Consider the following 22,376-nt stretch of genomic DNA (forward strand, 5'->3'; position numbering starts at 1 on the left):
AAAGCCTCAGTTCTTCAGAGCTCAGCCTTCTTTATGGTCCAACTCTCACATCAAATGATAACTGGAAAAGCCACAGCTTTGACTAGACGGTCACAACTCAGCACAGCAACTGTCACTTCTGAATTGAGGTTGTTTGGTGACTGTTGTATGTCTGGTTCCTGGGAACAGATTCTGAGATGAAGGCTTCCTCATAGGAGGTTTTTGGTGGGGGTGCTCTTAGGAACCACATGTGGGAGGGCGTGGAGGAGGGGCAGCAGATGATGAGCTGGGATGCAGCGGTCACTGAGGGTTTGGGAAACCCTCTGGGACGCTCTGGGGCTGGGTCCTCAGAGTTGTCCTGAATTGAGACAAGTGTCCTGCCCGTTGTCTCCCCACGGTGGGTGTAACTGCCCCCGAGAGGAGTGATGACCTCGGGAACTGGCAGTAGACGGTTTTGGGAGGGAGACTTGCTGTGAGCAGCCAGAAGCCATCGCCTGCAGCAGCCGGGGAATTAGTGCCTCCACCCCAAATGCCATGGCATCAGCCAGGGACCCTGGGACTTGACCGTCTCAGAGTGATGTGGAAATGTCACTGTGGGGCCGAGGCAGGACTTCCTACACGGGATGAGCATGTGAGGAAGTGTGGAGATCCATGCAGAGTTGTTTTAAGGTTACAAACCCCTCGCTTCACTGGGAGACATGGGGAAGCCCACTGGGTTATTTTGGCCGGGGGAGGGGAGGGGATGGGGGGTCGTTTAGTCATTTGGGGCCACAAGAGTGTATTGAGCACCCGCCGTGTCCAGGGCCCTCCCTTTTGTGGGTGCTGGGGAGTCAGTGGTGAACAAGCGTCCCCTAGAGGGGGAGCAGGACCTGCGCTAGACAGAGCCAAGCCCCTCTCACGCCTGAGATGTCTCTGCACCAGGCCGAGGGGCCCCCCACCATACTTGGAGCCCCCCACACACAGGGCAGGGCTGCCCCCGGGTGGGAGGGACCGAGCTCCCGAGCTGCTCTGCTCCAGAGCCCTGAGCCAGCCCTCCCCAGTCAGACCACTCCACCCAGCAGCCAGCCTCTGGCTGACATGTATGAGCAGACGGCCAGCTGGGTGTGAGTCGTTTGGGGTGAGAGTGTACGCATGGCGGGTGGCTCCTACCTGAGGGGCTTTTAGAGTTTTCCTGGCCACCCCCTGCCTGCAAGAGCCCCCAGAACAAGCCACTCCCGACAGTTACACAGCAGACTTAAAACCTCCAGCAAAGGGTTGTTTTTCTTTTAACCTGAAATTCAGCAAGCCCGGCTCACTCTGACCTTCACACGGCACCCAGTTTGCGTCGCCCCAGGCTGTTATACACGGCTTAGTCACCGCAGCATCAAGTGCCAGGGCCAAAGATCGAAAACAAACGCGTGTGTATAATGAGACAGACGTACTCGGAGCACTACACAGCCGTAACAGAGGATCGGGATGCTTTTTACACGCCTCATACATACCTGACATGAAGAACTTCTCTCTGAGTCATGCTGTGAAGTGAACATAGCGAGGTATGGACTAGTGTGGAGCATAAAGGTATAAAGGAGGGGGAGGACGTAGGTTCACGTTGGCTTGGTGACCTGTTAACATTTGTTTGGAAAGACTTAGAAGAACCCGATGCCGTTGGCTGCCTCCACATTAGGGAACTAATGGGAGAGACCAAAGGAGGGAAACTGTGTTGCAAGCCCCCTTTTGAACTTGGACCCATGTGACTGTCATGTATTCAAGAAAAACCATAACCCACACTTAAACAGTCTTAAAGTCCGCTGGTGAGCCTCGTGGGCTAGAGCAGGTGTTCTCATTTCTCGCCTCAGTGAACTCAGCGGAGATGGGGAGCTGCTGGCGACCTTGCTCAGCGGGGGTCCTTCATCCATTCTTTCCACCCATCCCGGCCCGGCCCCTGCTGGGAGCCAATGACACAGCTGTGCTCAAGGAGACCCCTAATCACCTGGGGAGGGGACGCAACTGCCTGGACCACACCCCAGGAATCTGCAGCTTTAACAGGCGCCATTCCCTGGTCATTTTTGCAGCCCTCAGGGCCCTGGGAACCACTGGCCCATCACTTACCACTTTCCAGGAACCCACACCGTAGGATCGAGGCCTCAAAGTCTAGAGGGGCTGCCCCGTGCCCCACTCCTGACCAGGGCCCCATGCACCCCCTACAGACACTTGCTCCTGACAGCTTCCTGAGTTAAGCCTCCAGCGCCAAGGCCAGGTTGACCAATCCCAGGCTCCAGCTTTCCAGCTGGAGGCCAGAGCCCCAGGCAGCCAGCCTCAGCCTCTGCAGGTCTGCAGGCATTAGCTGCTTAATGAGTTGGTGATGCCCCGGCTCTGACCCCAGCTGCACCTCAGCAGCGCCTCTCCTCCCAGCAAACCTCCCTGGAGGAAATCAGTTACACTCCAGCAGCTGCTACGGCCTCCTTAACAAGGGGGCGGGCTGCAGTGGCCCTGAGCCCATAAGAGGGGCGGGCAGTGGAGGCGACCCCAGGGTCGTCAGAGGTTACCGTGCCTGGCAGGGGTAGCCAGCCTAGAGGGCCGTGCCATGCCCTTCCGGAACGTCGTCCCTTTGTCCCTGGACAGGCCAGCCCATGCTGTGTGTGTGCTGGGCATGGAGATCTTCTTAGATGTCAGCGGGTGAGGAGCTGGGAGTGGGCCCGGGCGGGCAGGCTGGCGCGGCTCCTTGCCTGGGGCGCCCTTGGCTTACGCGGGAGTCGGGGGTTAACTACACGCTCTGTAAACTACCCTGCTGTCCTGCTCCATCTCAAGGGGCCGAGTCTGGGTCTTTAAGGGCCTCCCGGTCCTGTTTCTGCCGCTCCTAGGCTGTGGGACCTTAGAAGCACGTGCCTTGCCCTCTCTTGGTCCCCTTCCCCGTGACATGGGGTGAGGGTGACCCCCGAGGAGGCCGTGCGGACTGACTGAGGGAGGCTCCTGTGAGCTGGAGAAGGGGGCACCCCCTCCAGCTGCGCCCCGGGCCGGGAAGGCGGGGGGACAGCCCTCCGGCTGCGCCCCGGGCCGGGAAGGCGGGGGGACAGCCCTCCAGCTGCGCCCCGGGCCGGGAAGGCGGGGCTCCTGTGCGCCAAGCTCTGTCTGCCCGCCGGCCCCAGGTGTGCCCCGCGGAGCTGCGAGTCCTTCTCCGTGGACGCGTCTCTGGGCGTCGTGGTCCGTGTCTGCAGCGCAGCCCCGGTGGAGAGCAAGGAGGAGCCGGCCGCGACCCGCTGGCCCCTGTCGTCCCCCAAAAATGTGCTGGTGGCGATGACATCCCCCAACTTCGCCGAGGACGAGGGCAAGGTAGGGATGGGGGAAGGTGAGGGCAGCTCTCCCAGGAGGCGCTAACACGCCCCGGGGGCTCCCTCCTGACAGCTGGTATTTCCTGAGCTCCGAGTCTGAAAAATTCAGAGCCAAATGCTTTGTCGATCTTATTCAGCGCTTGCAACCAACCTGTGAGGCGGGCACTCCGTGACCCCATCTTACAGGCGAAGAAACCGAGACGTGGAGTAAGGGAAGCGCCCTGCCCAAGCCAGTAACTGGCTGAACAGGGATTCAAACAAGTGTGTCTGTCTCCTCCATACGTGCCTCTGACCACCGCACTAGCTTCCAAATTAGCTTTTTTAAAGTCTGGCCTAAAGTTTCAGCAGCAGGACTCAGACAGGCTTTTTGGCTGAGGCTGGCCTCCCAGATAGAAGCCTCTTAATGAAACTTGTCCGATGCTGAGTACCAGGTATCAAGTCGCATTTCCTGAGGTCGGCATTCCCTCTGTTTATGTGTGAGGAAACGGGCAGACCAGGATCCGAGCCCGTGCCCTTCCCCCAGGCAGGCTGCCGCCCTGATGGGGCCCGTAGCAGAGACGTGGGCTCTCAGCTCGTACAACGGGCTCAGTCAACTCCGAGCGGTTAGTGGTGGTTCGGAATTAGAACCACCTGATCCCCGAGCCACGGCCCCTGCCACCAAACCATCCTCTGGGCCTCATAGCTCCCAGGTGACCCCACTGTGAGGGTGAGCAAGGAACAGCTGAGGGAAGCACGTTTAGGACCGGGCGGGGGGGCTCTTATTGCCAGAATGTTCCAGAGGATAGTCAGCAGGGGGCTAAGCTGGGATGACTGAGGGGAGCGCACAGCCCCCTCTGCACCCCGTGCCCAGGGCAGGTGACCCCCCAAGAGGCAGGTGACGTGCAAGTCACTCAGTCGAGTCTGACTCTTTGCAATTCTCGAGGCCAGAATACCAGAGTGGGTAGCCGTTCCCTTCTCCAGGGGATCCTTCCAACCCAGGGATCAAACCCAGGTCTCCCACATCGCAGGCAGATTCTCTACCAGCTGAGCCGCCAGGGAAGCCCAGGAGGCAGGTAGGATGCTTATCTGAGCCTTTCAGATAAGGACTGAGGCTGTGACGTGGCCCGGCTGAGCCCAGAGCACCTGAGAAGTATCTGCCCAGGGCTCCGCCTCCAGCACCACCAGGACTGGGACGCTTACCCTGGGCCCCAGCTAACAGCTAGTTCTGTGGATCGTGAGGAAGGCCTGTGGTCAAGGCCAGAGGCTTGGACAGGGCTTTCTCTAAAGTATGAGGACTCCTCTGCAAGCAGAGGTCGCTGCGAGACCCAGGACAGGCACCCCCGCCCCCGGCGGCCTCTTTCTGGGCAGCTTGGCCCATCGGAGGCCCCACATCCTCACAGCCCATCTCGAGCGGTCCCAGGAGGGGCGGTGTAGTGGGAAGGACATGGAGGGCAACTTAAAGATTGACCTCTAGAGCTGCATGGCTCAGATCATAAATCCTGTTCCACCCCTTTTACTGGCTGAGGAACTTAGTCCTGACTTCTCTGCCCTGTGGTTAGAGCCTGGACAGGCAGGGGTAAGGCCTCGGTGTGGAAGGGCTTGGAGGGTCGTGGTGGTTACACCTGGGGGTTGTAACAGTCCAGTGACCCTGTGCTGGCTCCTGGGAGACACTGGAAGCTCAGAAGCTCTGACATGAGACCGAAGTCAAATGGCCAGACCGGGGTATGGGGCCCTGCCCCCGGCCAGTCCGCTAACGTTCCGGGGGTCCCGGGTGGTCTCCACAGGTCCTGGTCTTCTACCACCAGCCCGACAAGGATGCACCCGTGGCCACGGCAGTGCTCCACCTCACGGGCATTGGTGAGTGTCCCCCCGGGCCCAGGGGATCTGCAGGGGCTGTCCCTGTAACGAGAGGCCCCTGTGGACTCGTTTGGTACCTGCTTCCCTCAAAGCTCAGCCGCTGCTCGGCCAGCCTCGCTCGCTCTCTGAACAGAACACGGGCTGTCGGGACCGCTCTTGTTCGTGTCCCCCACCCACCCGTGTCGGGGTCCTACGGCTTCTTCTCTTATAGTCAGTGATATCTGGTCCCAAGTTGACCTTAACCATGACAAACTCTCCCTCCCTCAAGAGTATCCTTCAGCAGTTACTTGCTGATGGAGCAAACCACCTCCCCTCCTGCCCTCCACTGTATTCTTTAAAAGCTCTGTCTGTATTTTTGGGCTGCTCCAGATCTCCGTTGCTGTGCCTGGGCTTCCTCTGGCTGCGGCGAGCAGGGCTGCTCCCTAGCTGCGGGGTTCGGGTGTCTCCTGTTGCCGAGCGCCCACTCTGGAGCTCGGGCGCGGTAGTTATGGCCCAGGAGCTCCGTGGTCCTGCGGCGTGTGGCCCCTCTGGGACGGAGGAGCGAACCTGTGGCCCCTGTGAGGGCAGGAGCGTTCTTTATCACTGGACTGCCAGGGAAGTCCCTCCTCTTTTAGATTGTTCCAGAACAAACTATCTATTCCCTTAATAGAAACAAGTTGTTATGCCTGTTCTCTTAAGGAACGAGCTATAATGTCTGTTTTTAGACCTAATTCCATGGTGTCTTCAAACTCTGCTCCCTGCCTCTCTGCATCCTTGGTTCTTCCTCACCTTCCCTTGAACCCGCTCAGACCAGATGCCCACCGCCAAGGGTACCAGAACACCCTCTATGGTCCTTGCCTCAGTGGTCCACTCTCTTCCTCTCCCCGGACCTTTCTGCAGTGTTCGTGACCCTGGTGGTCCTTTCTTGACCCATTTCTCCTGAAACACCACAGGGACCCTGTGCCCGGATTTCCTCCTCCAGGGCTGCCCTTTCCTTCTCAGATTCCAGTTCTAGATCCTTCGTTGGCCACCCCCACACCCCCAACTCGCCTGGCGGAGTGCTGCAGGCTTGGGCAGCCCAGGATGACTCTCAAAGCCGTGTAGCCCAGCATCTCCCATAAACTTGGAGGCCTCCTGGCCGGCATAGCTCCTTGAGTGTGTCTGAGCAAAGTCTCACACCGAATAACACTGGGCTGATTTCCCCCTACCTCAGACTTCTCTTTCCCAATGGTCCTGGCATCTGGCTTGATGGTAGCTCCATCCTTCCAGCTGGTCAGGGCCAAGCCCTTGGGGTCACCCTGACTTCTCTCTTAGCCCCACGTTGATTGTGAATCTTGTCGGGTTACCTTAAGTCTAGTTCAGGCCCAGCTACCCGCTGCTTCTGAAGCTCTGAGCCTGGCCTCAGCCCGGTCACCTCTGCCCGGGTCACTGATCAGCCCTCAGCGAGGTCCTCAGTGGGGTTCCCTGCTCCGTCCTTGATCTTCCGCAGGTCCAGTCTCAGCTCGGCCCCTAGAGAGGCCCCTCTTTAAAAGGCTGAAGGGTAACACTTTATCCACCCAGAGCCGCCTCCTGCTTGCCCACACTCAGGTTAAAGTGGCATCACCACTGCCCACACAGCCTACCAGCCTGGCTCCATGCTCCCTCTGGCCCGCAGCCGCTTTCTCTTACTTTGCTCGTCCTGTTCTAGGTACTCTGGCCTCTGATCCTGGAACTTACCCCCGTGCACTTGTTATCCTAACAGCTTTCACCCCGGATACTAACACGGTCACTTCCTCGTCTCCTGCAGGTCTCTGCTCACACTTCGGAGGCTTCTCTGATCTAACCCCTCCGTCCCCTCGTTCCCTGCAGTGTTTCACCATCGGACATAGCGTGCATTTTACTTCTTGCCCCTTGCCACTGCTGTGTGCGCCTGAGACCAGGCGCGCATCCTTGAGATCGAGGCAGGCGGGCCGGTCTTGTGTGCTGCTGAGTCCCGAGGGCCTAGGGTGGTACTTGGGTGGTCACCCATGCCAGGTGCTGAGTGGACAGCAGCAGAGCAGGTCTGTCCCTTGGCCCTGACCTTCCAGCTGAGAGGGAGCGTCCTGGATGTCAAGAGCTAGGAAGCGGGGTAAAGTCACAACGGTAGTCAGCAGGGTCGGGGGTGGGAGGTGGGACATAAAGACCCAGGAGGAGCCTCTATGGTGATACTCGGGCAGAAGCCTAGATCCTCAGCCCTAAAGGGGCTTGGAATTCCCACGTATTGCGCCCTGGCTGTGACTCAGAGCACCAAGAGCTTTCCCGAGGTCTAGGGAGGTGGGCCTTCCAAGTAGACATCGCCTGGGAGGAAGCCAAGAGGCACAAATGGCCTTGTGACCACGGGGACCTGTGCTGAGGGCCTCCGGGAGGTTGGGAGAGAGCCATGGATGCATGGGCCCCTCCAGGCTGGCCCAGGAGACGCCGCCTGCCTCTGAAGAAATTTCTTCTAAGCCAGCAGCCTGCCCCAAAGGCTGGAGGGTCCTAACACTGGCGCCAGGCCATCCTGGGGGTCCTAACCTTCAGCTCCGAGACTGCATCCCGCAGGTCTCAGCGGCTGAGACCTTTTCCCCTTTGTTGCAGAGCTCTCCCTGGATGTGGACGTCTACCGCAAAGGGCGCTTCGAGACGAGCGACAGACAGGCTAAGGTGAGGCTGGAAGCAGCCACAGGCTCGGCCAGCCCTGGCCCACAGACTTGCTTTGGCCTTCGTAGTCTTTTTTTTTTTTTAAGGTTTATTTTTTATTGACCACTTTTAAAGTCTTTATTGAATTTTTTATAATATTACTTCTAGGTTTTTATTTTAATGCTTTGGTTTCTTGGACCGTGATGGCGTATGGCATCTTGGCTCCCCAATCAGGGATTGAACCCACACTCCTGCAGTGAAAGGTGAAATCCCAGCTGTTGGACTGCCGGGAAGTCCTGTGTCCACAGTGTCTCTATAAAATATATATACACACACATATATATTTGGTTGTGCCAGGTCTTAGCTGCAACATGTGGGATCTAGTTCCCTGACCAGGGATCGAACCCAGGCCCCCTGCTTTGGGAGCACGGAGACTTGGCCACTGCACCACCTGGGAGGTCTTGCGTGTCTCTTCAAATTAGGCTCCGTCACTCAGGCATGTCCGGCTGTTTGTGACCCCGTGGACCGCAGCACACCAGGCCTCCCTGTCCATCACCAACTCCCGGAGTTTACCCAAACTCATGTCCGTTGAGTCAGTGATGCCATCCAACCCTCTCATCCTCTGTTGTCCCCTTCTCCTCCTGCCCTCAATCTCTTCCAGCATCAGGGTCTTTTCAAATGAGTCAGCTCTTCGCATCAGGTGGCCAAAGTACTGGAGTTTCAGCATCAGTCCTTCCAAGGAACACCCGGGACTGATCTCCTTTAGGATGGACTGGTTGGATCTCCTTGCAGTCCATGGGACTCTCAAGAGTCTTCTCCAACACCACAGTTCAAAAGCATCAATCCAAATCAGAACAAGTGGCATCAATTTCTAACACTTCCAAAAAATTTAAATGTCAGTAACTAGGTGTCACTAGGCTCCCATGCTAGCCTGGAGCAGCCAGCTAGGCCATAGTGTCAGCGCTTCCCTCAGATGGAACACATCTCCTCAAACCCATGGGGCTTCCCCTGTGGCTCAGCCGGTAAGGAATCCACCTACAGTGCAGACATGGGTTTGATCCCTGGGTGGGGAAGATCCTCCAGAGGAGGAAATGGCAACCCACTCCAGTATTTCTGCCTGGGAAATCCCATGAACAGAGGAGCCCGGCGGCCTCCAGTGCATGGGGTTGCAAAGAGTGGATACAGCTGAGTGACTTATGTTTCCTCAAACCCCACCTCCTATGACCCTGAGCCAAGGCTAGAAGCTGGTGACCTACCTCTAGATCTTCGCCCTCCTCTAGCCCTCTTACCTGATGTTACTGTCCATTCCTGGAGGCTCTTGAGTTGAATCTGATGAAGAGTTCGCCCTGGAGGAAGGCTTGACTCTGCCCCGAGGTGGAGCAGCATCTATAAAGCTGAGGACTCACCTGGGTTCGGCCTGAATCAGTGTTCCTGTCTTTTTTACAGAAAACCTGGGTCTGGGGCCCCAGTGGCTGGGGTGCCATCCTGCTTGTGAACTGCAGCCCTTCGGTTGCGGGCCAGCCTGTGGACAAGAGCAAGGTGTTCTCCTCGGAAGGTGAGAACCGGCCGCTGGCCATCACCCCTCCCCTCCCCAAGCTCCAGACCAGACTGCAGGCTGACTCCCTGCTCTGGGCCCTCCAATCAATGGATCCATGACTGGGGCTGGTAACTGGGCAGGAAGGGGCCCCGAGGCAAGAACACAGGCTCTGATGTCAGATAACAAACTGCTGTTACTTCCTGGCCGTGAGCTTGAGCGTGTGAACCTTGCTGGCTTTGTCTCCCCACCTGTAAAACGGGGTCATACAAGGGACATCATAGGTGCTTGAGAAGACAAGGTGTAGTTTAGACCCTTCCCCAAAACCCACTTGTAGCCTGGGGGCAGGACCCTGAGTGTCCTGGCAAAAGCCCTCTTGGATTCGGTCCTGACTTGTGGTCAGGATGTAGATTCCACGTCTCAGCTGTAGAATGGGGTGTCCTGGTTCACACCAAAGCTAGAGGGGAGCCCTTGCTGGCCTGACTGTGCCAGGCCCTGTTCTAGGAGTTTGTGGGGACCAGATGGCAAGCTGCCTGTGGGAGGCAAGTGGCAGAGACGGTGACGTGGGCCTGGGGCAGGGCAGGAGGCAGCGGTCTTTGGAGCTCCAGTGTTCACACAAGCCCCCGACCCCCAGCCCTACTGCCCCCTCCACCCCTGGGGCTCTGGCCTCCAGAAGCCCCTAAACGTTGGCCTTCTCTTTGATTCAGAAGTGAAGAGTTTGTCCCAGATGGTGCTGAAAGTTCAGGGGCCCAGCTACATCATAAAGAACTACCGAGTGGTTCTCCACACCTCCAAGGAAGAGGCGGAGAAGGCCAGAGTCTACCGGCCACAGAGTGAGTGTGTGTCAGCCCTGCCCCGGGCAGGGTCCCTGTCAGGAGGCTGCTGGGGCCCTAGGGCAGCAGGTCAGGGTCTGTTGCAGCCGGACTTGTGTCCCTGAGGTCCTCTGGCTCCCATCCCCACCCCACGTGGTTCTAGAAACAAAAGAAGACACTGTTGTGAAAGCCGTCATCAACGATGGCCAGTGCGGTTGGGAGACGAAGATGCCAGGTCAACAGGAAAGTCTCGGTTCTCAGAGCCGGTCGTTATGACCTTGAGAAGGACAGTGGAGATAAAGCTGGAGTAGAGAGTTCCCTGGTTGTCCAGTGGTTAGGGCTTGGCGCTTTCACTGCAGTGGCCCAGGTTCAATCCCTGGTTGGGGAACTAAGATCCCGCAAGTCATGCAGTGTGGCCAGAAAGTCGGTGAAATGGGCAAGACTAGTGAGCATAGGCCATGGAAGGACTCTGCCATAAACGGAAGTGTGTGGCGGTAATGCTGGGTGAGGGCTGGCACGGGCCGGGCGGGGGGTGGGGGCTGTACCTAAAGCAGGCACAACACGCCACATCCGTGCGCAGATGGGACCCTCCAACGGAGGTGGGGAAACGGATTCAGGAGAAAACTGGAGGAATGAGTATACAGTGCTCTGAACACAGGAAGTGCAAGAGTTAATAGACACAGAATAGCGTTTCCATGTACTGTGAGGCAGCTCTCTGAGGTTTGATCATATCCTTGGAGGTTGCAGTGTGGTGGTTTCTCCAGCGGCTTGAATGCCAGGGTCTGAGGTCTCGGTGGGCAGCTGGCAGCGTGTGCGGGGGAGTGGGTAGGGTAATGGATCTTGGAACACGATGGGGACGCCAAGGGGAGTGAGGGCGGGGGGTAGAAATGGGCCCCATAGAAAGGTCTGAGGCTGGGATGAGAGTGTAGAAGAGCTGAGAAGACTGGAAAAAAGGTGCTGGATCTGTTTCGGAGGGGGCGTCTGAGCTGTGAGCCTTGACGTTGGCATCCAAAGTGGCGCAGGCCCCGAGTTCACTGAAATAAGGTCGCAGACGTGGACTGGATGGTCTGGTCCCTGGTGTAAATGGTTCCCACCACGCTAGTGCTGGAGACGGCTGTTGCTGGAACAACCCAGACGGTGGTGAGGGTGGTAGTCGGGTACGGCGAGGAAGGCGGCAGGTGGCATTATCTGAGAGCTGGTCCATCAGAGGGGCAGGACTCATGAGGAATGAAGAGGTGGTCTAGAGGTGCCATCGGAGGTCAGAGGGTATGTGCCCCACCTCTAGGCCAGTGGTCCATGGAAGGTAGGAGGACGCCCCACGGTTCAAGGAAGGGCCTACTCTGTGCCCTGGGGCTCCAGCTCTAGAAGAATAAGCGTGTTGCCTGCTCCCAAAGCCCAGGGCAGATGGCCGGAGAGCTGAGGACCGGGCAGGAGCTTGGGATGGAGGTGGGGAGGGCACAGGGGAAGCCAGGCTGAGCAGGGCCAGGCCCGGGCGCACGAGGGCAGGGAGGGCCTCCGGGTGAAGGTAACTGTTGTGGCTGGTCCTGCTGCTGCCCGTGTTCTTTTAACTGGCTTTCTCGGGTCTGCTGAATCCACAGGCTCTCTCACTGCGGTGCTTGGGTTCTCTGGCTGGGGCACTGGGGCTCGGGGGCTGTGGCGTGCGGACTCAGCTGCTCTGCGGCGTGTGGGGTCTTAATCACTTAGACTGACGACTGGGCCAGCGGCCCCTGCCTTGCAAGGTGGACGCCTAACCACCTGGACGCCAGGGAAGTCCCCGCTGCCTTTTCTGTGTAACGGGATGGTTGTTAAGCGCCTGGCCCCAAAGGAGGCGAGGATGCCAGAGTCCAAGCCCCCACCTTAGCGGCCGGTATACAGGGAAGCCCACGGGGAAATCAGCTGTGCTTCCAGATGTGAGAAAAGGCCCCCGGCAGAGGGGCGAGACCAGGTGGTCTCGCAGCCACAACCCAGCCTGCGGCACATCTGCTGAGACCCCTGGGCAGGGGCCCTGCGGGGACGTGGGGGGAGTCTCACCCCCTCACGGCCTGGCCCGGGCCAGCGAGGAACCCTGCAGGCAGACGGGGAGCAGTCCAAGAGGCTGGTGGACCAGGCCTGGGCCCCCGCTTGTACTGGATGAGGCTCCCAAGCCTATCTCCGTACAGGCTCTCGCCTTGAAGACTTATGACACTCTTCCCAAGTGGGTCAAAGCGTAGAACTACCATGAGCCTTCACTTCCTGAAGGCAAGTGCTTTTTCGAGTCCCAACTCCCGGCAGGTCTTTAAAGAGCAACTGGCCCCCACTGATGAACAAACATCTAGCTGTCCGTTAAGCCCCAGACACCAGGAACCTAGGAACACGGCCCCCTCTGCTGGGGTTCCCAGCCTGGCTTCTGACCTGAGGACTGTGACAGCAGGTGTGATGTGCCCTCCGTTCCTCCTAGATGGTAGTTCTACGACCTTCGAGTTGGTTCTGGGGCCTGACCAGCACACCTACACCTTGGCGCCCCAGTGGGACGACGTGAAGGATGCCTTGAAGGAAACCTTCTATGTTGAAGCCTTAGAGTTTCCATCCGCCAGCTTCTCGGGCTTGATCTCCTTCTCGGCCTCCCTGGTGGAGGAGTCCCAAGACCCGGTACGGCCCCCTAGTGGCCGAGCAGCCCTCGGGGCCGGGGCTGTGGAGGAAGACCTCACACAGCCGGGCAGAAAATGGGGGCACGGAGGGGCTGGGGTGTCGTCACCTTCGGGTGAGGGCCTGGGGGGTGCGCTGGGCTGAGCAGCTGGAGGCCTGGGGGGAAGGGGAGAGGGTGGGCAGGGACCAGGTCTTGTATCGCAGCGAGATGTAAGCGGGACCGCGTCTTGCATCGCAGCTGGTTCCAGAGACCGTGCTGTACAAAGACAGCGTACTGTTCCGGGTGGCCCCCTGCATCTTTGTTCCCAGCACCCAGATGCCTTTGGAGGTGTACCTGTGCAGGTAAGAGGCCGGGCTGCCTGGGCCGGGCCACTCTCTGTAACTGCTATGTCTGTCGGCAGGGCGGGCGAAGGTGGCTAGACTTCTCACCAGGAAGGCGCACTCCTTCCCCGAGACGGCATCCAGGGCTTGTTTGGATACTTACAAGATGGGGGCTGCGGCAGTGACCGTGATGGTCCCCGTCTGCCTTACCTAGAGGCAAACGGCGTGGTTTCCCGTAGGGTCGAGGGCTGTAAAGCCAGGTACTAATAAGGGGACAGAGGGTAAGACTGAGACTGTCCCAGCAAGGAGGCCTGAGCAACCAGGACAGGGTGGGGAGAGGAGGCGGGGACAACGACAGGGAAGGTGGGCAGGGCTGGGCGTGTCTAGGTTGTAGCCTCTGGGGCTGCAACAGACCCTCAAACTCTGTTTTTTTTTTTTTTAATCTGGTTGTGCTGGGTTCTAGTTATGGCACGTGGGATCTAGTTCCTGACCAGGGATTGAATCCAGGGCCCCTGCATTGGGAACATGGAGTCTTAGCCACCGGACCACCAGGGAAGTCCCGGGAACTGTGTCTTTTGTTTTTTTTTTAAGGGAAGCAAAAAATAATGGTAATGGATGAGATCCAGCAGACAAGGGAAAACTTAATGGGGAAAAGAGCAAACAAGTCACATGGCCTTAAACTGCCAGCTCGCCCACTCCCGAGGTGGGAGAGTGGAACACACCGACTTGGGAAGTGCTAGTGGTGAGATGCTGTCTGGTGCCAAGGGCCTGGTGAAGCTGCCAACTTAGAGACTTGCCAGTGTGGGGTTTCCCCAACTATTTTTAGTAAAGAGTTCTAGAGAAGAAGAAATATAGAACTAAATCCAACCAGGGTGGGGGTTTTTCCAGGCAGATAAGCCCAAGGAGAAAGACAAGCGTGTGATTGTTATGAGGCATCACAGACTCAATGTCAGATATGGAGAAAGGGCAAAGACGTGGGCTGATGGGAGTAAAAGCAGTTGAGAGCCAGGCATCCCAGTGAGGTCGAGCTGCGGCCCAGGGAGCAGAGAAGTGAGGGGAAGATGGAAGTGATGGTGCTGGATGGTTGATCTCGGAGCTGGGGAGACCACTGGGATGGGAGGGCAGAGATAAGACCTTGTCAAGTCCAGGATCAGAAGAGGTCGTGGTGGCCCAGATGTAACATCCTAGGCCAAGGGGGACCTGCACCCCTCCTCCAAACCCAGTGGAGGGATAGAATAGAAATAGCTCAGCCATGGAAGGGCTGCTAGGGGAGTAGGGTCTGCTGAGGAAAGCTAGGCTTCAGAATGAGAAGGGAAGAGCTTACAGTATTCTCCTGACAGCAGACATCCAGGTATCAGATCTTTGCCTTTTGTATCTGAAGACAGAAGTTGACTCACAGGAGGCATCTGCTGAAACTCTGATCTAAAGACTCTCCCATGGGGGAGGTATTCAGGCACGGCTTGACCCAGCTTTGCCACAGATGCTGTGCGAGACTGGGGTTGGCTTTCCCTGCCCTAGCACGCATCTCAGACGTTCCAGACCTTATCAAGCGGGTCCGTTTCCTGTGGTCTTGTCTGTGTAGAACTGAGAAATAGGTTCTTTGGAACAGTAGCATGGAAGAGCAATTCAGGGTTTGGATCTGGAGTAGACTCCAAATTTTTTACACTTCCCAATGGTGACCATGCTGGCTTCAGCTCATGAGGGCTTGTCTGTAGAATGGGGTGGTCTCAGCATCTGCCTCAAACATCGTTATTTCTCCCCAGCACTGAACGGGTGGGCATTATGGACCTGGCAGCCTGGGGCTACGCACGATGGCTCCACGTCCTCAGGGCTCAGGACCCACCCTCGACACCCCTGTGAATATGACGGCCGCGTGGCCATCTCAAGGGGGCACTCGGCTTCTCGAGGAAAACACACAGCCTCTGCGGGGAGAAAAGAGACTGACCCTGGGTGGGTGGACTGAGGCAGTTCCCAGACCACTGGGGCAGTGGGTGGAGGGGACTGCAGAGCAGGAATGAGCCGGTCCTAGGGCCCCAGAGCAGAGACTGACGCTGGCAACTCTTGATCTGACTTCGACGTGAGCTGGGCCGAGTGAGGCTGGGCTGGGCACAGCCTGGGCGCGCCAGCTGGGGCTCCGCGAGGGGGGGACAGCACTCTGCTGCCCTCGAGGGCAGGGGCACCACCTCCCCCTGGCGCTGAGAGGTCACAGCAGGTGGGAGAGCTGGCGGCCTCCCCAGACCGGCGCGTCTCCCGTGGCAGAGAGCTGCAGGTCCAGGGCTTCGTGAGCACTGTGACGGAGCTCAGCGAAAGGAGCAACAGCCAGGTGGCGTCCGTCTACGAGGACCCCAACCGCTTGGGCCGGTGGCTCCAGGTAACAACCCCCGTGGGCAAGGGGCAGGGGCGATCCCACGTGTGACACACACATCAGACCTCACCAGTGTCCACTCAACCCTCCAGCGAAGCTAAGACTGATCAGGGACATCCCTGTTCTCAGGACATCGGCGGGGGCTGAGATGAAATGACTTGCCCAAGCCACTAAGGGAGAAAGCTTAGGGTGCAGCCTCCTCCCCTTCCAGAGTGTTCATGTTGGGGACCACAGAACACATAGCCCAAGCCCCAGGTGTCCGAGGGCCTGACGCCTCCAGGTGCAGGGTCCAGCTCAACCCTGGCTGAGCAGGAAGTGTCGAGCCCAGCCTTTTGAGGGCCGGTTCTCCATTCACAAACGAGCCCTGCTCTATGTAGCAGAGATGAGAGAATACCGACCTCTGCCCCCGAGCTCACCACAGCAGAACTCTAAGCGCTGTGAGAGCAGGAACACCAGACGGTCGGATGAGTTACTAGGCCAGCCTCGGCGGTGTGGGTGGTCAGGACAACCTTCAGACTGAGCAAGTAGGAGCTGGTGGTGCAAAGGTTGGGGTGGAGGTGGCCTGGAAGTAGGACCCTTCGGGCACACGAACAGCTGAGATCACCCTGCGCTGAGCAGAGGCTGGTGTGGGTCACAGCCAACAGTCATCAGGTCTAAGAGCGAAGTTTTATTTATCGGGGAAGTTTTAAGCCAAGTTAAGGAAGAGAGGAAATCAGTCCCAGGCAAGGTGACACTGAAAGATGTGAACCGGGGGAGTTGGATGTTCTGACTTAGGGTTTTTAAATTGTTTTTTTGGCGTGCTGCATAGCACGTGGGGTCTTAGTTCCCTGATTGTGCCCCCTGCGGTGGAAGCGCGGAGTCTTTTAACCACTGGACCACCAGGGAAGTCCTTGACTTAGGTTTTAAAGAGACCCTCTGGCTGAGAAATAGAGCCAGCCTTAGGAAGGGGCAAGATCAGAAGAGACGCAGGTTGGAGGGTCTTGCAGTCACACAGACAAGAGGCTGTCGACCCCACGTGGCTTCCCCTAAAGTCCCAGAGAGGACTCCACTGGGAACAGATTTTGGAAATAAAGTGAACAAGATTTGTTCATGGACTAGGGTGCAGGAGAGGAGAGGAAGAAGAATCTCGGGTGACTCATCAGGTTTTAAACCCGACGAACAGAACGACTGGTCAGGGAACGCCCCCAAGGAGAGGGGGAGTGCCCGAGTAGGGTTTTGAGGGTTGAGCAGGAGTTTGCAGGAAGACGGGGCGGGGGTCGGGGGGCTGTGCAGAGGGACACTGGCTGGAGAACTGAGCATGGGAAAGTAGCTGATGTAGCGAGAGGAACTCAGCCCCCCATCCCCCTGTCTCCTCCAGGATGAAATGGCATTCTGCTACACCCAGGCTCCCCACAAGACTGTCTCCTTGGTCCTGGACACCCCTCGGGTTGCCAAGCTCGACGATTTCCCCATGAAATACTCACTGGTGGGGGCTCGATTTGACTGATCTGAACCTGGTCCGCCTTCTCGGGTCTGGTGCCTGCCGGGAAGTGATGGGTGCCAGGGAGAGGGGCCCTGGTGGCGTCTAGGGGAGGGGGTGGGACTCTACCGAGAGTCTGGGATGGGTAAGACGGAGGCTTGAAGCCCCTCTCTCCTGACAGCCGCCCTGGCTGGGTCTCCCTCCAGAGCCCCGGGGTTGGCTACCTGACTCTGCGCACCCAGGACCACACGGTGGCCAGCATAGACGCTGCTGGGAAACTGATGGTGTCGCCCCCCGTGAAGGCCCAAGGGAAAGAGTACCCCCTGGGCAGGGTCCTCTTTGGCAGCAGCTTTTACCCCAGGTGAGGCGGGAGGCCAGGTGGTGGCTGCCTTAAAACCAAGGGGAGCAACCCTCAAAGTTCTCCTGGATCCGCCTGATTCCCGGGGGACCTGATGGTCTGCTCTGGGTCCTAACCCATCAAGTCAGGCCCTCTGAGTCTTTGTGTAGGAGACGAGAGGGAGAAAAAGCAGACAAACTGCTCATTCCGAATGGCAATTTCCAGGGTTTCAAATGAAGCACGTTACATCTGGTTGGCCTGTTGACCCAACAAGATGTTACTGCCACAGACATGTGGCTAGATTTCTTGGTGGCCGTTAATCTGTTATACAGCCAGGAAATGCTTGTGTCCTGGGGGCTCAGTCTTTTATCTAGAATCCTTTGGCTCAGTCCTGAGTTGAGCCAGAGTAAAGAATTTCCATTTTTATGGAAGTATAGTTGACTTACAAGGTCTTAATTTCTGTTGCACAAAGCGACTCAGTTATACATATATGTGTTCATATTCTTCTCCATCACGGCTTGTCACAGGATGTCGAATAGCGTTCCCTGTGCTTCGAGATGGGAAGGGTGTCTTAATAACCAGCCCCGCTGCTACGGCCTGGCCAACGGTTAGCGTAGCGTGTTACCCTAAGGTTGCCTGGCTCTCAGTGTTGGCCACCAACCTGGGCCACACTGCCTCCTGGGCTACTCTTTGCATCTTCCCTTTAGCAAGGACTCCCGGAACATGAGTCGGAGCCTCCGGGACTTCCTCCGCGCCCAGCAAGTCCAGGCCCCGGTGGAACTCTTCTCCGACTGGCTGATGACCGGCCATGCCTGCGAGTTCATGTGCTTCATCCCCACACAGTACAAGGTGGAGGGCAAAAAGGTCTGTGTCGGGGGCAGGCGGGGACGTCTCCTGCCCTCTTCTGAAGACTCCTGGAAGTTTCCAGAGGGGAAGCTGGCATCTAACCCTGCTCCTCTGTTTCCCAGGACTTCCGGCTGCTCCTGGCCAGCCCCAGCTCCTGCTACAAGCTGTTCAAGGAGAAACAGAAGGAGGGCTATGGAGATGCGACGCTCTTTGAGGGGCTTAGGAAAGACCAGCTTCTTTCTAATGGTAAGGGAGCCACCTCCGCTTTGTTCCCCCGATGGAAGGGGTCCTCGGCAAGCGTGGAAGCATGGAATGTGCCATCTTAGAATGTCTTGTTCCCTTTCAGGTAATTCTGGTGGTACTAGGACAGGCAGATCAGTCAGAAACGCTGGGATGGCTGAGAGGCTGCCAGGATACATGCAGTGGGGAACTTAACACACGGACGGCTCCGTGTTCTAGGGGACAAACCAGATGCTACCAGCGCCCGTGTGTGGCTCCCTCTGGGGAATGCTGGATTACCTGTCTGGGCACTGGGGCTTCCGGCTCTCCTGGGCACCCTTCAGGAGGACGTAGTGGACAGACTGTGGGGCCGGGTGCCACGGCAGCCCTGTCCTATCCCTTCTGGGGACCTAGAAGGGGAGTCGGGGTGGTGCTGTAGTTCTCAAAGTGTGGCCTGAAGACTGGCAGCTTTAGCGCACCAACTGGGCGTCTGTTAGAAACGCAGGATTTCAGACCAGTCTTTGGGGTGGGGCTCAGGATCTCATGGTCCGAGGAGGACCTGTGAAGGTGACCTTGAGCACGAACCACCTGTCAGACACCAATGACTTTGTTATCTCAGTTGATAGCAGAGTTGGGCAACTGAAGAACAAAGTTAAATAATGCGGTCAAGATCACAGGCGGCAGGTTGCCAGGTTGTACGGGCAGAAGGCAGAGAGGTGCCCAGCTGGGTGCGGGCTGACAGCGCCTGCTAACCTGGTCCAGACTGCCTGCCTCAAAGCCTGTGGTTAGGCTCCCCCACTCCAGCCAGGGATGGGAGGGGTCAGTTGCGGCGGTGGAAGTCCTCCTGGGCCTTTCACGGACCCTGCTGGGGCTCCAGATGTGACATTTGACCTAGAATGGGCCCCTGGAGACGAGTCAGGCCACCCAATGGTCCCTGGCTGGCATGGCAGCCTAAGTAGCGAGCTGTCCCCAGGACAGGAGTCTGCCCAGCCCTGGACCACCGTGCCCACCCCTGACCCACAGCCTGCCTGCCCTCTCCTCCTCCCTACAGGGCGGGAGCCCGTTACCATCAATCAACTTCTGGCTGACGAAAAGATGAGGAAGCAGAATGACTATGTGGAGGTACGGACCAAGGATGGGGTGGGGACCTGCTCTAAAAGGCAAGGACCACCTCAGCAGTGGGTCCCTAACTGCACAGTGATCCAACCCTCACAGTAACCCTGTGAAGTACTTATCTTGTCCCGCGGATGGCGAGGCTCATAGAGCTGATGCCTATGAGCTGGGAAACGGACTCGAACCCCCGTGTGACCCAAGTCACCTAGTGTCGGACCCAAAGTGGGTGCGCTCTCAGCAGCCCCAGCTTCTCCAGGGAGCACACCAGGGCCTTCTCGACTCTTCCTGGATGAAACTGCCCAGCACCTCAAATCTCTGAAGATGTGAACCACGAGCTGTGAGCAGCAGATGTCCCAGAAATCAAACAGCTTCTAACAGGGAAGCTGTGGCCTGGAGAAGGGCAAGGACGGGCCCAAGGTCTCCCACGAGCACAACGCCGCTTGCCCCACTGAGTCCGTAGGGCTCCCGGCCAAGGCATGCACTGTGCCCTGACCTTTGAAACGGGGAAGCTTCTGGGCACCGCAGGGTGGGCAGCAGCCAGGTGGGGGTCCAGACAGCACCCCAGTCCTGCTGACATGCACCCTGGGTGTAGGGCTGTGAGCCCTTCGTCATAAACCTGGGAGGTGGCTCAGGCGTTGGGTATTAGCTGATCTGGGGAGGGATGTGCCCCGGGATCCCCTGCTGGTGTCCGTCCCTAAGGACCTGACAACAATCTGAGGACTGATTCTTGCCCTTGCCCAGGTCCCCCGCTCTAGCCAGGATTAAAGCCCAAGCGGCCCCATGTTACCATGGTTACCAGCCCTCTGCTGATGGCTGCCGGATCCTGGCCTGAGGGACCATGCGCCTGTGCTGCACCCCACCTCGGAGGGCCGGCCCCCGTCCACAGTCAGTGCAGGAGGTGTGGCTCCTGGGGGCTGCACCTGAGCGCCCTCCCTTCCTGCCCCCCACCCCGCAGAAGTGCATCCATCTGAACCGCAGCATCCTCAAGAGGGAGCTGGGCCTGCAGGAGGAGGACGTCATCCCCATCCCGCAGCTCTTCTGCCTGGAGCGCGTCACCAACGCCCCCTCCAGCGAGCAGACGGAGAAGCTCTACGCCCGGCCCTACTTCCCTGACCTGGTGAGGGCTGTGGGCTGCGTGTCCCGGGGGCAGGGCTGGGGGGCTGGCCGGCGCCCAGCAGACGGGTGTCTGAGAGGAAGAGGCGTCCCGCTTCAGTAAGGGGAGACCCCTGCAGGGAGCAGGTGAGCAGGGCCCAGGCTGGGTGACTCGCCAAGCAGGTGCCCACCCCATAGATGGGGACACCAGAGTTGACAGGGCTAAGCCATCTGCTGGCCACAAGGCCACAGTCTCTCTCATGGGGTCTCCATGTATTTGCAGCACCCTCCGATTTAGAATAGGAAATGGGAATTTGGGGGTGTGAATATTGAGAGACCTCTGCTAGGCTAAGCCTCTTCCAACCATGGTCTACACCTGACCTTTCTCTTATCACTGTGACCCCCTCATGGAGGCACCTAAAACTAATTGAAACACTTGTCAATTTCTTAAACACTTGCAGGCCTCCTTAAGCCCAGGGGATGCAGGACCTGCATTGTTGCAAATGGTTCTTTTTACAAAACCAGTGAGGCCCTCTGGGCATGGAATATAGGAGCCCTTCCTGACCCTGGAAGAAGGGAGGTGTGGGTAATGGTGGGAGAAGCTGTGTTTGAGGAAGAGATGCTGGAGTGAAGATGTGCGAAGTGAATAGAAGTCCAATGACACAACTGGGGGTGGGGAGCATTCCAGCAGAGGCAGGCGAGATGACACAAAGGAGACCCAAGCGCCGGGACGGGAGGAATGCAGTGGAGGGGAACCGGGGAAGCTGGCAAAGCCAGGCCTCAGCTGGGCAGGATTTTGGTCTTGCTACTGAGAAATGCCAGAGTCACTGGAGGGTTCAGCAGAGTGGGGAGGGCTGCTCAAATGGATGCGTGACGCCTGCCTGAGCACAGGCTCGGGGAAGGGGGCCCCGTGCTTGCTTGTTACTGGTCTAGCCCAACCGCAGACACAGCTGGGTTTTGCCTGCCCTGAGCCCCGTGGCCTTCCCTGAAGCCTAGAGGACTGGGGGGCCTCTCCTCCACGGCTCTGACCCCTCTCCAGGCCTGACCCACCGAACCCCCCTCCGACAGCTGCAGATGGTTGTGATGGGCCTGAACCTGGGCATCCCCAAGCCTTTTGGGCCCCGGGTCAACGGCACCTGCTGCCTGGAGGAGCGGGTCTGCCGGCTCCTGGAGCCGCTGGGCTTCCAGTGCACCTTCATCGACGACTTCGACTGCTACCTGACCGAAATCGGAGACTTCTGTTCCTGTGCCAACATCCGCCGGGTGCCCTTTGCCTTCAAGTGGTGGGGCATGGTCCCCTAGACCATCTGCGCGCTGCCCGCCCCACCAGGCACGAAAGGCCCGCGGTGGCCGCCTGCATGTCTGACTCGTGCCTGCTCAGGGCTCCCCTTCCTCCCCCTGTGCGCCTGCAGCTCCCAGCCGCTCAGCGGGCGGCAGTGCCGGCAGCCTGAGCCCCCTGGGGAAACAGGGACAGTGGCCTTCAGCAGAGAAGTTACTAAAGGCCCGTTCTGACTGCACCTTGGCCGTGACCTCCTTCTTTGGGGTAGGGGGTGGTGGGGACGGGCTGGCCGCTCAGGAGACAAAGCACAACAGCCGGGACCCCTGGGGTCAGGCTGCCTGGAGCAGGAAGTGGCTGGTCGTCTTCTCCAGCGGATCTCGATGCTTGAACTGCACGTGAGACTCTAGGCTGGGAGAAGGAAGAGGGCTCCCCTTTGGCCAGGTGGGAGTTGCCGGGGGCCACTCCCAAGGAACCGACCCTGGGCCTCGTGGACAGGGAGCTTCAGCAGGGCCAGGCTCCCATCTCCTGGCTCGGCAGGTATAGCCTCTGAAGGGCAAGCTGAGTCTCAGTCCCTAGGAAGCCTGAAGTGTCCAGGAGAGAGAGGGGCCCACTCCTGCTGAAAGACCTGAGGTTTAA

The 22,376-nt window shown here is 58.3% G+C and overlaps 1 protein-coding gene across 1 annotated transcript; it reads left to right on the top strand.

Annotated features, from left to right (window-relative positions):
• Positions 1-2,542: 2,542 nt before the first annotated feature.
• PADI6 (peptidyl arginine deiminase 6) lies at positions 2,543-21,827 on the top strand. The gene is made up of 16 exons (XM_043910553.1): positions 2,543-2,634; positions 3,105-3,288; positions 5,051-5,123; positions 7,698-7,762; positions 9,185-9,293; positions 9,980-10,105; positions 12,522-12,712; positions 12,948-13,051; positions 15,290-15,401; positions 16,753-16,860; positions 17,061-17,215; positions 17,899-18,055; positions 18,160-18,283; positions 19,308-19,378; positions 20,325-20,486; positions 21,530-21,827. Exons 1-16 carry the CDS (start codon positions 2,543-2,545, stop codon positions 21,761-21,763), a joined length of 2,067 nt encoding a protein of 688 aa, XP_043766488.1. The 3' UTR covers positions 21,764-21,827.
• The last annotated feature ends 549 nt before the right edge of the window (positions 21,828-22,376 follow it).

Source organism: Cervus elaphus, chromosome 8 (genome assembly GCF_910594005.1).
Source record: "Cervus elaphus chromosome 8, mCerEla1.1, whole genome shotgun sequence".
NCBI lineage: Eukaryota > Metazoa > Chordata > Mammalia > Artiodactyla > Cervidae > Cervus > Cervus elaphus.

Bases quoted from the DNA above. Each gene is read 5' to 3' on its own strand.
- PADI6 (XM_043910553.1), top strand. From the start codon at position 2,543: ATGCCCTTCCGGAACGTCGTCCCTTTGTCCCTGGACAGGCCAGCCCAT. The intron at 13,052-15,289 runs GTAAGAGGCCGG...CTCCCGTGGCAG, and splicing joins TTGGAGGTGTACCTGTGCAG to AGAGCTGCAGGTCCAGGGCT. The intron at 18,284-19,307 runs GTAAGGGAGCCA...TCCTCCCTACAG, and splicing joins AGACCAGCTTCTTTCTAATG to GGCGGGAGCCCGTTACCATC.